Here is a 12,303-nt window from a genome sequence, read left to right on the forward strand (position 1 = left end):
GAGTTCAGTGTGAAATATCAATGGCGTTGCCGAGTCAATGTTTCAAGTGTATGTGTTAAGAGAATTCCATCGTAAAAGTAATAAAGATTGGTGACCCATTTGTTTAATAAGCTTATTGTGGGATATTTTGAAGAGTTTGATATGGTGGAATAACAAGACCAAGAATATATGCATTATTTATTTATTTGCAGAAAAAGGAAAAATAAGTCAATATTTTAAATTAGACTATCAAAATTTTAATATAATCTTTTGGTTGAACCGTTATTGTACAAAATTAAGAGACTAAATCAGAAATATATAGATGGTTTTATAATGTAAGTGTAGTGCGTTCATAGAGTCGGATCAGATAATCCAGTTAATTAAATTCATCTCATTCATGACACAAATATATTTTCATATTTATATTATAAATAAATTGTGTTCTTTTGTTATGTATTAAATTAATTTTATAAAACTTGTATTATTATTTTTTAATTAATGTAATACTCAAGAAATTATATATTTTTTTCTTAATTTTCTTTTTAAATTTGATCCAACTAACCAAACTCAATTCAATAAATAAAAATGGCAGTGAATTAATTATTAATAAATAGCCATAATAGGTAGGATAATTTTCCATAAAACCAAATACAGAGGATTTACTTTATTCATAAGAAAAGCCAAAGCTTATAATAGCCTCTTAAAGAAAACAAAAGCACGGGAATCACACCATTCATTATCTCAATTTCAATTAATCAACACTTTATTATTTTTAGCATAAAGACAAAACATCATTTAAGGATCCAATTATAAATAATAATAATAATAATAATTAATAATAATTAATAATAATTAATAATAATAATAATAATAATAATAATAATAAGATTTAGCAAATATTTCAAAGTCACTAAGTATAAATATAAAAACATCATTTGAATAAAGTATTTTTATTATATTGTTTAGGTGTTGTATTTTGTTATTCGAACAATTAGACTTATCACTTGAACCACTTTAATTGTTTGGAAAATAATTGTTCACGAATTGTTTGAATGAGTGCTTAGACATATAAATAAATAAATAAATAAATATATATATATATATATATATATATATATATATATATATATATGTTAATTCGGATTTCAAATCTACCTATACACATTATAATGGAATATATATTTTGAGAACTAAACTTGCATACATCTTTATTAATAAATTTTATTCATTCCATAAATTGTTCTTTGCTAAAATCAAATAATTCTAAAACCACAACTTCATATTTCCAACTGCTTTAAATTTTAAAACTATTTGAGATTTGATTAAGAAGTACCGTTGCAATCAATATTTTACCAATTTAAACTAAGAACGATAGATGAAGATGCTAATTCAACTTCTCAAAGCAAAACAAATAATAAACCTAAAACTTCGATTCTAGTTTCCGCTGTGTAAGAATTCTCTAAATGGAATCATCAGAGTAAATTCACAAATTCATTCTTATAGAGAAAACTTTAACGTATTCAACTCATTGAACCTAATAATCAACGTCAATCAAAATTAAAAAAAAAAAAAGTTTGAAATATAACCTTAAGTATAAAGTAGAAGGCAAATGAATGCTAAATAATGAATACTGAAGCATATAGACACCACGAAAAACTTGGCTTGCATTTATTCAACAATACTTGAAATTTGGTCACTTAGTTAATACGAAAGGACTTCGAACCACATATTTTGCGTTACTCCAAGTGATAGATCCAAAGAGATCTTCCTTGAGGGAAGTCAAAGTTGTGGAGAAAATAACTTGGTAACTTAGTTTTTTACTACTTTTCGTAAATTGTAACTTATTTGGAGTTAATGTGACTTTTACTCCACTGGGAGCCTCAACCACCGGGGAATACACTGTTTCATCTTCTTCACCAACATTTGTGACAGTTCTACGCACACTGACACTTCCTTTGCCGGTGAAGTTCACTGCTATGGAAGGGTAGTTGATGTTGGAGACAAGATCAGAAGTTGAATCCTTGGGGCAACTGAAATTCTCAGGAACAGTTCTGGAGATAACCTTAACCGTGGCTACGTCAAGTCCAATGTAGCACAAGAAGTTTAAGTAGTCGATGGTGTCGGTTTCATAAACTAGCCCTGGCTGCAATGATTCAGATGTTGTCATTTCCCCTGCTCCATAGTCATATGGTGTGCCTACTGACCCTGAATCGGTTGTTATTGCTGTCTTCGTGTTGTCACTTTGAATTGCTGCATTAATAATTTAGAAATATTGATTCAAAACTTATGCGAGCACGTTATAAGTATAAGTAATGGTGCGTAATATGAACACAGCATGATGCTGACCTGAAGTCATGATGGCAGATTTGATTGCAGAGGGACCCCAAGTGGGGTTGCGTGCTTTGACGGTGCTAGCAAGTCCTGAAACATGTGGACATGCCATGGAAGTTCCAGAGATTATGTTGTATTTTGAGGGTTTTCTTCCTTTGGGAATTTCGTCTGAGCTATTTTCAATCCATGCGGCCAGAATATTAACTCCTGGTGCTGCAATATCAGGCTAGGAAGAAACCACAATATGTTTAGTGTTCAGCATTGAGATTGGTTTATCTTGATTCTATTCTTTCGTATCACATACCTTTAGAATATTGCTTGATAGAAATGAAGGTCCTCTTGATGAAAAGTATGGCACAAGGGGAGCAGGTTTATAATCGAGAACTGTAGTTGTTGGTAGAATTGTTGCCACTGGGTTGCTTTAATATTTTTTATATGCATAGAAAATCAAATTAGTATTCAATCTTGGTCTCAAACAAGATTCAAAAACAATTTCTGAAACTAACACTGTTACATACTTTGATGAATTGATGTATTGCAGTATTGTGGCACCATCTTTTGGGCTTATAACCGTTGCAGGGAAGTCCCCGTAATATGAGGCTATTGCTCCATTTGAGTCAGTAATATGAACTAGGCCTATTCCTCCCACGTTTTTCACCGTTTCTATTATTTCACCAGTTGAGTATTCATCGTTTCTGCCATCACATAGCACAACCTTCCCTTTCACTTTGCTTGCATCTAATGAATCTGGGTGACATTGTCTGCATTTAAAAAGTGATTCAATGTTTTTAATTATCAAACCAATATTTATAATTTCTTTGTTCATTTTATGCTGTCTAATTCCAAACCCTGATGCTTTTAAGCACCGAATCAATTGCGGGTTTTTAATAACTAGGGAAATTTTGCATACCTTGCTTCAGTTAAACTACTCTCGTTCGTCTTGGAAGACTCGCCGTATACCAATGGATACTGAGCCGAATTCGAAAGAGGGGAGAAATTTATACCCCTACCCTGAAGTTTCATAATAATTATAAATATGGCTCAATATTAGATTACTCGCACTGTACCCATTTAAATATAGATAAGAAAACAAAGTAAAACAATGTGATAAAATATAAAATTATTCAATAGTATTTTTAAGTAACTAAAAAACATAATATGATGCATTGAACACGTACCTCGATGGTTTTGTTACCACCCAAGACCACGTCGGACTGAAAATCTCGGTCGATGGTGGAAGCTGCGACGGTTAAAATCCAAGGCGCATCGTTCACAACCGTGTTCGAGCTCGGTCCATCATTCCCAGCGGAGCACGCCACCACGATGCCGCGCTCCACGGCGTGGAACGCTCCGATCGCAATCGGGTCGTTCGTCAACTCGGGTCGAAATCCCGGTGATGCACCGAGCGACAGGGACAGAACATCGACTCCGTCGGCAATGGCATCGTCAAACGCCCCGAGAATGGCGGAACCACTACACCCAAAGTTAGAACACACTCTGTAAACCGCCAATCTTGATTCTGGGGACCCACCCTTGGCGCTCCCCGCCGCCAGACCATAGTACGATGCGTTAGTCACTGCGGCTCCCACCGCCGTGGAGGCCACGTGGGTCCCGTGGCCAAGAGAGTCCCGTGGCGTGTTGTCACCGTCTTCCCCATTAGGGTCAGTGTAAAATCTTGCGCCAATTAGTTTCCTGTTCAAAAATCAAAATAAACGGTAAGTTAACCGCTACTTAATTATTTAAATGTTTATTATTGTTTCAGGGCACTGTACAACCTGTTGCAGTTAGAGGCATTAAAGTCTGCTGATTTCACGCACGTGCCTTTCCAACGCGATGGAATAGGACCCATTCCCTCTTCACTAAAACTCGCCGCCTCTGGCCATATACCTGAAAAATACTCCTTTTTTCTTCACACTAATACTTTCTTAAATCATCAAACATTCGAATATTTAGTACGTCATAAGATCATACATGTATAGTATACTATACTAAGTAGTTGTGTGTGATATCGACAATGACTAACGAAGACAATAATATAGTTTGTTTTGGTTATTAATAATAACCTGTGTCTAATATGCCAAGGATAACGTCTGAGGAGGAAGAAGAATTGGATAGCGTGTTTGGGTTGGCGTCGATTTTGACGTGAGTTTGGTATTGTAGGAAATCCCAGGAACGAGTTGTGTGGAGCTTCAGAATGGGGTCAGGAAAAACAGACACAACACCAGGTTTCTGAGCAATTGAATTTGCCTCCTCTTTTGATAAACGAGCTGCGAACCCTGAGAAACCATGCTTGTAGTTCCGCACCAAAGCCTTGTCATTCCTTCAATTCATATTCACATTATTGTTTTGTCGGGAAAAAAACATGCAACATATATAATCAAACTAAATGATTGAAGTCCACGTAACATGTAATTGCGTATACCTTCTTAGCACTGCATTGAGAAGCTGAGCATGGTCATTCCGAAGAGAAGCATTGGTAGAATCCGCAGCTCCCATATATACGATATAAACTTGTTTACTGCTGCTATCATTTTCTGCTGATGAAGTTGTGGCAGCAAGAAACAGAAAGAGAGTGAATATGTGCAACAAAAGTTTATTGCCTTGCATGTTAATGAGTTGTAACTTAGTGTGGCTTGAAGCACCCTTGCAAGGTATTGTATATAAAGGAATGGGTGGATGGGTGCTTAAATGTGTGTGAGCACTGAATCAGCAATTGTGATTTGATTTGCGGTGGAAGAAAAAGTGCATTCTGCAATGGGTGAATTATGGCGCATGCTTATTCCTTATGCGCACTGCAATTACGCGTCAAGCACTGTGTCCACGCAAAGTGCGCCATTTGAAGATAGAGTTACCATATAGGAAAATTTTGTTGTTGGTGCTAACCACCGTATATTTCATTGCTAAGAGTGTAGGTATAGCCTAACATATTTAATGTGGCATGCCAAAATTACATATAAACAACATCATCGTATTTTAGCAGTGTTAAAGCTGGACAATGTATGATATCAGTCAAAGTCATTGTATAGGGACAATGCCTCACTAATTAATTTAGTGTTCATTTTGTTATCAGTTTTAATAGAATTTATTTTCATAAAAGTAATTAATATATATATATATATATATATATATATATATATATATATATATATATATAAGCATACCTAACCAATGAACTCAGTAACCAGGACTGTGAAAAAGCTTCCTTGTCCAGAACGAAGTTTTCAATTTTGAAAAAGAAATTTATGGGTAAAACCAGCACTATGTCTAACTCACGTTTGATCTTGTTATCACGGAATGTCCATGGATGTGTGCCAGAATTATATATAGATATACACAAATGACAAAACCAGACATGGATTTTAAATTGGAAATAAAGGTCCTTTTTAGATTTGAACACTGTTTTTTCTTTTACTTTTATTTCATAATAATACAACATATGACAATATTAGCCATTCTATATTAAAAAATTGTTCTATTGAAAGTTATATTTTTATTAAATATTATTCATTTATAATTGAATATAAAAAAACAATTAAATGATTCATGTAATTTTAAAATATACATTTCGCTAATTCATAATATAATGTCAATGAAAAACTAGATAATTTTGAATTAGCGTAAAATGTGATTAATGGAGAACATGGAGTTTGAATTAAATATATGAGTGGATTCTGACACAAATTAAAAAGATTATCAAACTGGAAAACAATAATGGCAAGTTCGGCATTTGTGGGGGAAAGCTTATCTTGTTTATCCATCATAGAGAAGAACTGAAAGAAAGGGTTTTGAGTTTAGAATTATTCTGAAATCTCAATTCTTCAAGTGATTGAATTGGATGTGTATTCCCACTTATTTTAATTTGCTGTATATGTGTGAGAGTGAGTCACCAGAATCATCGTAGTGCGCCATTATTTCCATTTTCGCCATTTAAGATCTTTTGTCTTCTGATATTCAAATTGCTCTGCACAACCCAATGAAGCGAGTTAGTGATCCAAATTATTTGATTAATTAACGAATTAATAAGTACCAAAATGTTCCAATTGGGTGCAATATCAAGTCAATGAATATTTCAACTCTTAAGAGAACTCCAACACAATGATGATGGTCACGACGAGAGAGAGCACATTTGTTTACGATATGAAGAAGGTGAAACATTGCTGCTGAGAGTTTTTCCATGATTTAGAGATTCATTTGTCTGCTTCTCATTTTCTAGTGTTGAACTCCCAAGTGAAAGAGGTCTGAATTTTTTGTGAAGATTTATCATAAATTTTTAACATCTGTTTCTTTTGACAATTTCATTAATTTATATATATATATATATATATATATATATATATATATATATATATATATCAGATGACATTCTATAGCATTTTTATGACGACAGAAAAAAAATTGTTGAGAAGGAAATAAAAAAAAAAATTAAGAACAAAAACTAAAAACATCCAAATTTTCTTTGACTAAGAAGTTTATTAAATTTTTCATAAAAAATATCATAAATTGATTTCTTGTGACTAAACTGTTTGGATACCTCAAATCATTTCATATATTTTAGAAATAAAAATCAAAGATAATTTTGAGATTTTTTTTAATTATTATTATTATTTTAAATTAATAGAATTCTAAATTTTAAAACGGATAATTATATATATATATATATATATATATATATATATATATATATATATATATATATATATATATATATATATATATATACATGTGTGTGTGTGTGTGTGTGGCGTTATCTTGATGAACAATTATTATTAGCCTTATATTGATATTTTAACGAACTTACAAGTAAAAATATAAACCAATGTAAATATTATACTTTCTCTGTCCCAAAATTATTTACTAGCAGTTATACTTTATGTTTTATACGTTAAATTGTTGATTGAGAGTTTGAGAGAGTCTAAACTTTGATTCTCAACTATTAAAAGATTAAAAAAATGTTTCAAAAATTAGTATCAAAATATATATCTTTTCCATTTCTTAAAATTTTAAGTATATAAAAAAAATACATACAATGAAATATAAAACCTAAAATATTTTTTTAACAGACATCGTAATTTGTAGAAAATTTTCAGAAGATCTAAACTCAACAGCACATGCATTATTTTCCTTTTTCTTTTTCTAGTAAAACTAATCATAAAAAATTTATTTATAATTGCTCCCTCGATTTTAAATTTATTTCTTTGGTTTGAAACTTGATTTTGAAATTTATAGCCGGGAAAAAAATTGTCAATCATTCCCTCACTTTATAATTATACTCGCCTTTGAACATTTCCTTTTCAACATATAATATTTTTAGTGTTAATATTTTTCCTTCTCTCTCTTAACTAGCAGTCAAATAATTAATGGGAATATTTTAGTTAAGGTATAAACAAAAATTTCTTGTATTAATTAAATGTTTCTTAGCTTAGGTGTATTAACCTTAAACAAAAATGATTTGAAATACTATAAATGCTTCCCGCGATATTTTTTCGGTTACAATCTATAAGTTAGCAATTTTTCTGGTACAATAGCATCATTGGAATTCATTGAAAGAAAACGTTTGTGCTACTGCTATATACATTAGTTCTACTATAGCAAAATAAAGTAGAAGCTTTTGAGCTAGTAACTTTTTCCAAGAAAAGAAAATCTTACCCAGAAACCTTTAGAAGCTCATCTTTTTTGTCAAGCAGATTAATACACTATTTTATAAGTTACTGAAATATCATGTCAGACATAAACATCTTTTTCACCAAGTATTTTTTGACAAAATAAACATAGTTATTGAGTGTTAAAAAGAATTTCAAAATAACTGTTATGAGTGCACATGATCTCTACAGATTCCCTGTGTAATATTTAGTAAAAAATAATATTTTATTCAAAAAACTTCTAACCCAGCATAGAGCAAAGAACTCTACTGATTTAAATGTTTATCAACTTGTGTGTAAGTTTAAACAAAACAAAACTGAAATGGAATAAGAAAATAGTGAAATGTTTAAATATTGACAAATATTCAGCTTCATTTATCCATAGTTGCTTCTAACTTAGCTCTTAGTTAATACAAATGGACTTCGAACAGCATATTTACCATTACTCCAAGTAATTGATCCAAATAATTGGTCCATCGACATGGTCGACGTGAATGAAAAGATAACTCGGTAGCTTAGTTTTCTACTATTTTTCGTAAATTGAAGTTTATTTGGAATCAAGTTGACCTTTATCCCACTGGGAGCATCGATAACAGGAGAGTAAATTGTTTCGTTCTCTTCACCAATATTTGTCACAGTTCTAGTAACTTCTACAACTTTTTTCCCTTGGAGGTCGGAGATTGCTATGGAAGGATAGTTGATGTTGGATATATGATAAGAACTAGAATCTTTGGGGCAGCTGAAATTATTAGGAACAAATCTTGATATAATCTTAACCACGGTTGTATTATATCCAATATAACATAAGTAGTTCAAGTAGTCCACTGTGTTGGTTTCATAAACTAGCCCTGGGTGGAATGGTTCATACAGTGTCATTTGCCCTGCTCCATAGTCATAAGGTGTGGCTGTTGATCCTGTCTCTGTTCTTATGGGACCCTTCAAATTGTTCTTTTGAGTTGCTACATTGAGAAACATACAAGGGTGATTATGGTTTTGAAAAATGATTAAAAAAACAGAGGTTTGATTAAAATTTATGATGAAAGAAAGGTGAAACCAGTGGTCATTATTGCTGATTTGATTGCAGAAGCACTCCAAGTGGGGTTTTGAGATTTGATGTTAGCTGCAAGTGCTGAAACATGTGGACATGCCATTGAAGTACCCGAAAGGATATTGAATTGGGAGGGCTTTTTATGTTTAGGAACGCCTCCTGTGCGATTTCCAATCCATGCTGCAACAATGTTAACCCCTGGTGCTGCAATATCAGGCTACAAAGAAACCAAGTTCTATTTTTTATCAAAAATTAATAATCTTAATGTATATCCCTCTTGATCTATCAATAAGGTAGCCTTACTTTGAGAATATTCTTGGAAAAATCTGAAGGCCCTCTTCCTGAAAAGGATGGGATGATGGGTGCAGGCTTAAAATCAAGGGTTGAAACTGTGGGTAGAATTGTTGCCACTGGATTGCTTCAGTTAAATTATGCACACAGAATTAGATTAGCGTGTGAATTCTAAAGTTAACGATGTTTCTAAATATTGAGCTCGTCCACGATGCAACCTTACCTGGTTGAATTAACATACTGAAAGATTATGTGAGCATCTTTAGAACTTATCTCTGTTACTGGGAAATCTCCAAAATCTTCTCTTTCTGCTCCTCCTACAGGGTCAGAAACGTGAATCACACCTACTCCACTTACCTCCCCCACAGCTTGAACTTTCAAACTAGTTCTATATGAATGATCTTCACCGTCACATATGACAATCTTCCCTTTTACTAGACGTTTAGCGAATGCACCTGGGAAGCATTGCCTGCATTTCATAGTTGATATAGTTAATTTTGTCTCAAAATTTTACACATACTTGATCAAATGCGTGTTTCTCATTCTTTTTCTAATTCACACTACTGGCAAATAAAACATTTTGGAATTTTATATTTGCTAAGTTATTATGTGACCAATTAACGAACAGATTGTGTACATACCTTGCGTCAGCTGACCTGGCGTTCTTTGCTTTGGCAGACTCACCATATACAAGTGGATATTTGGGTAAATTTGAAAGGGGGGAGAAATTAAGAGCTTCACCCTGAAATTTAACCGTTATGTGCCCAAACAATTTAGAACGGATTATTTAGTGGGATAAATTCATTTTTAGTTCTACTATAATTATTTTAATTCTTAATCAATTGATAGGCTATACAATACTTATATAGAAATGAAATTCGTATTACATTAACAAATACAATTAAGAAGATGATATTAATATAAAAAAAATTGAAATAGGCATAACAGTAAAATACCTTGATGACTTTGCTATCACCAAAGACAAGGTTGGACTTAAAATCCCTGTCTATCGAAGAGGCGGCAACGCTAAAAACCCAAGGTGCGTCATTCACCACCGTGTTTAAGGTTGGTCCGCTGTTTCCCGCGGAGGCAGCCACCAGAATGCCGCGCTCCACGGCGTGGAAACTTCCGATGGCGATTGGGTCGTGTTTCAAATCGGATCGTAACCCAGGGATGCCACCAATCGACACCGAAATCACATCGACTCCATCGTGAATGCAATCATCAAACGCCGCAAGAATCGCCGAGCCAGGGCATTCGTATTTGAAGCACACTTGGTAAATCGCCAACCTTGACTCCGGGGACCCACCCCGGGCAGTCCCCGCCGCCACTCCGTAGTATGAGACACCTGGCACGGTGACTCCCACCGCTATGGCTGCTACGTGGGTTCCGTGGCCGTCTATATCCCTTGGCGTCTCAAACTCTTTGTCTCCATTAGGGTCACGGTAATACCTTGCTCCAATTATCTTCCTAAGCAAAATAAAAAATTATCACATTTACCAAATAAACAAGGTTAATGATGATGCGATTTACATTTAAGCTTTACTTAGAGTATTTTTTTACCTGTTACAGTTTGAAGAATTGAAGTTATAGGAGTTCATACAAGTGCCTTTCCAACGGGATGGAACGGGACCCATTCCCTTGTCGCTAAAGCTTGCTGACTCTGGCCATATACCTGAACAAAATTCCGTTTCTGTATCCATTAGTTAACTGGTGAAACATATAATTGGTCATAACATCAAATAATTAGGGTTTAGATAATGAACCTGAGTCTAAAATGCCAATGACGACGTCTGATGAGGGAGCAGAATTGGAGGTCCTGTTTGGGCCGTGGGTTTTTGGTAATGGGCTTTGGTCCTTAAGGAAACCCCAAGAACGGGTTGTGTGGAGCTTCAGAATTGGGTCCCGGAAGACAGAGATCACACCAGGTCTGTGAGCAATTGAATTTGCCTCCTCTTTTGTTAAACGAGCTGCAAACCCAGAAAATCCATGCCTATAGTTGCGAACGAGAGCATTCTGGTTCCTTCCAATAAACAAGATGTAGTTGATTTCAGGAGTTGGTACTTGGCAGAGAAATACAAGTATAAACATTATTATTCCTTTGATTTTGAGTTTTTTTTAAAGTATCATTTTCCTAATTGATTTACCTCTCTAGCACTGAATTCAGAAGATAAGCATGATCATCCCGAGGAGAATCTTTGGCGGCTCCCATATACACGATATAAACATCACGGTTAGTGTGGTTGGCACTTCCATTCCCTGCTTCTGCAGATGATGATGATGATGATGATGATTCTGCAAGAAACAGCAAGTGAAGATAGAATAAGAGGAAGAAAATTGTATTGGCTTTCATGTTCCTATGCTCTCGTAGATTGCAGGAGCCAATGGGAGGAGCATGCGTGGTTGGTAGCAGCAAAAAACATGTGTATGTTATATAACAGTGCTAAGCTACTTCTGGTATTAAAAAAAAGAAACCATCTGCGATTGTGGAGCTAATAATTGCATTCTTATTCCAGAGCGCACTACAGTTACGCGTCAACGCTAAGTGGGGCATTTGAATATGTAGTAGTAGCAAGCCCTACATGAAAAGTTTGCAGATGGTGGTGCTCGCCACCCCATACACCGTATCTGCAAGTGGAGGGAGCAAAAAGTTACAGGAGATTATATTCACACTATACAGCTTGCCAATCAATATTATTATAAACATACACCACGTGATTCAGCTGACCCAAAGATCATGCAATCAAACGGCGGGAATTCATCTCATAGCTGAGGAATGAATGATTAAGCTAGTCATTGTAGTAAGAAAAATACATTTTTATATTACTGGGCTCTCATTTCCAAACCTTCTTCTCTGGGTAACTTCTTCCTGCACTCAGAATTAATTTGCTTTTCTCAATTTACTACATTTTCATGCTACTAGCGTGGGAGGACGTTGAAGAACATCATCAAAATGTGCATTGCGGTAGTGGTGCGGCGCTGTTCATGCGGTGGTTTAACTGGTTTTATGGCATT

The 12,303-nt window shown here is 34.2% G+C and overlaps 2 protein-coding genes and 1 long non-coding RNA gene across 4 annotated transcripts; 1 reads left to right on the forward strand and 2 right to left on the reverse strand.

Moving 5' to 3' along the window:
* Positions 1 to 1,619: 1,619 nt before the first annotated feature.
* Positions 1,620 to 4,973, reverse strand: ATSBT5.2 (Subtilisin-like serine endopeptidase family protein). Its single transcript, XM_028048652.1, has 9 exons — positions 4,733 to 4,973; positions 4,374 to 4,630; positions 4,086 to 4,197; positions 3,489 to 4,002; positions 3,221 to 3,321; positions 2,829 to 3,071; positions 2,615 to 2,729; positions 2,326 to 2,536; positions 1,620 to 2,229 (listed from the first exon to the last, which is right to left on the reverse strand). The coding sequence occupies exons 1-9, from the start codon at positions 4,915 to 4,917 to the stop codon at positions 1,673 to 1,675; spliced, it is 2,295 nt and encodes a 764-aa protein (XP_027904453.1). The 5' UTR covers positions 4,918 to 4,973; the 3' UTR covers positions 1,620 to 1,672.
* A 3,306-nt stretch (positions 4,974 to 8,279) lies between these two features.
* Positions 8,280 to 11,703, reverse strand: LOC114163966 (CO(2)-response secreted protease-like). Of its 2 annotated transcripts, XM_028048385.2 has the most exons (9): positions 11,436 to 11,703; positions 11,055 to 11,311; positions 10,852 to 10,963; positions 10,245 to 10,758; positions 9,930 to 10,030; positions 9,512 to 9,757; positions 9,301 to 9,415; positions 9,004 to 9,214; positions 8,280 to 8,908 (listed from the first exon to the last, which is right to left on the reverse strand). In XM_028048385.2, the coding sequence occupies exons 1-9, from the start codon at positions 11,639 to 11,641 to the stop codon at positions 8,346 to 8,348; spliced, it is 2,325 nt and encodes a 774-aa protein (XP_027904186.1). In that variant the 5' UTR covers positions 11,642 to 11,703; the 3' UTR covers positions 8,280 to 8,345. The 2 variants fall into 2 exon arrangements, with proteins under 2 accessions (XP_027904186.1, XP_085523205.1); XM_085667079.1 differs by lacking the exon at positions 8,280 to 8,908 and having other exon boundaries at positions 9,009 to 9,232.
* On the forward strand, positions 10,593 to 11,393 carry LOC146883998 (uncharacterized). Its single transcript, XR_014984679.1, has 2 exons — positions 10,593 to 10,733; positions 10,861 to 11,393. It is a non-coding gene; the product is annotated as an uncharacterized LOC146883998 (long non-coding RNA).
* Positions 11,704 to 12,303: the final 600 nt, after the last annotated feature.

The sequence above is a fragment of the Vigna unguiculata genome, chromosome 9 (assembly GCF_037176805.1).
Source record: "Vigna unguiculata cultivar grain cowpea cultivar isolate G323 ecotype 2 chromosome 9, ASM3717680v1, whole genome shotgun sequence".
In the NCBI taxonomy this organism is placed as follows: domain Eukaryota; kingdom Viridiplantae; phylum Streptophyta; class Magnoliopsida; order Fabales; family Fabaceae; genus Vigna; species Vigna unguiculata.

Bases quoted from the DNA above. Each gene is read 5' to 3' on its own strand.
- ATSBT5.2 (XM_028048652.1), bottom strand. From the start codon at position 4,917: ATGCAAGGCAATAAACTTTTGTTGCACATATTCACTCTCTTTCTGTTT. The intron at 4,631-4,732 runs GTATACGCAATT...TATGAATTGAAG, and splicing joins CTCAATGCAGTGCTAAGAAG to GAATGACAAGGCTTTGGTGC. The intron at 3,072-3,220 runs GTATGCAAAATT...TTTTAAATGCAG, and splicing joins AGTAGTTTAACTGAAGCAAG to ACAATGTCACCCAGATTCAT.
- LOC114163966 (XM_028048385.2), bottom strand. From the start codon at position 11,641: ATGAAAGCCAATACAATTTTCTTCCTCTTATTCTATCTTCACTTGCTG. The intron at 10,964-11,054 runs GTTCATTATCTA...AATTTTGTTCAG, and splicing joins CATTGGCATTTTAGACTCAG to GTATATGGCCAGAGTCAGCA. The intron at 9,416-9,511 runs GTAAGGTTGCAT...ATTTAACTGAAG, and splicing joins CAGTATGTTAATTCAACCAG to CAATCCAGTGGCAACAATTC.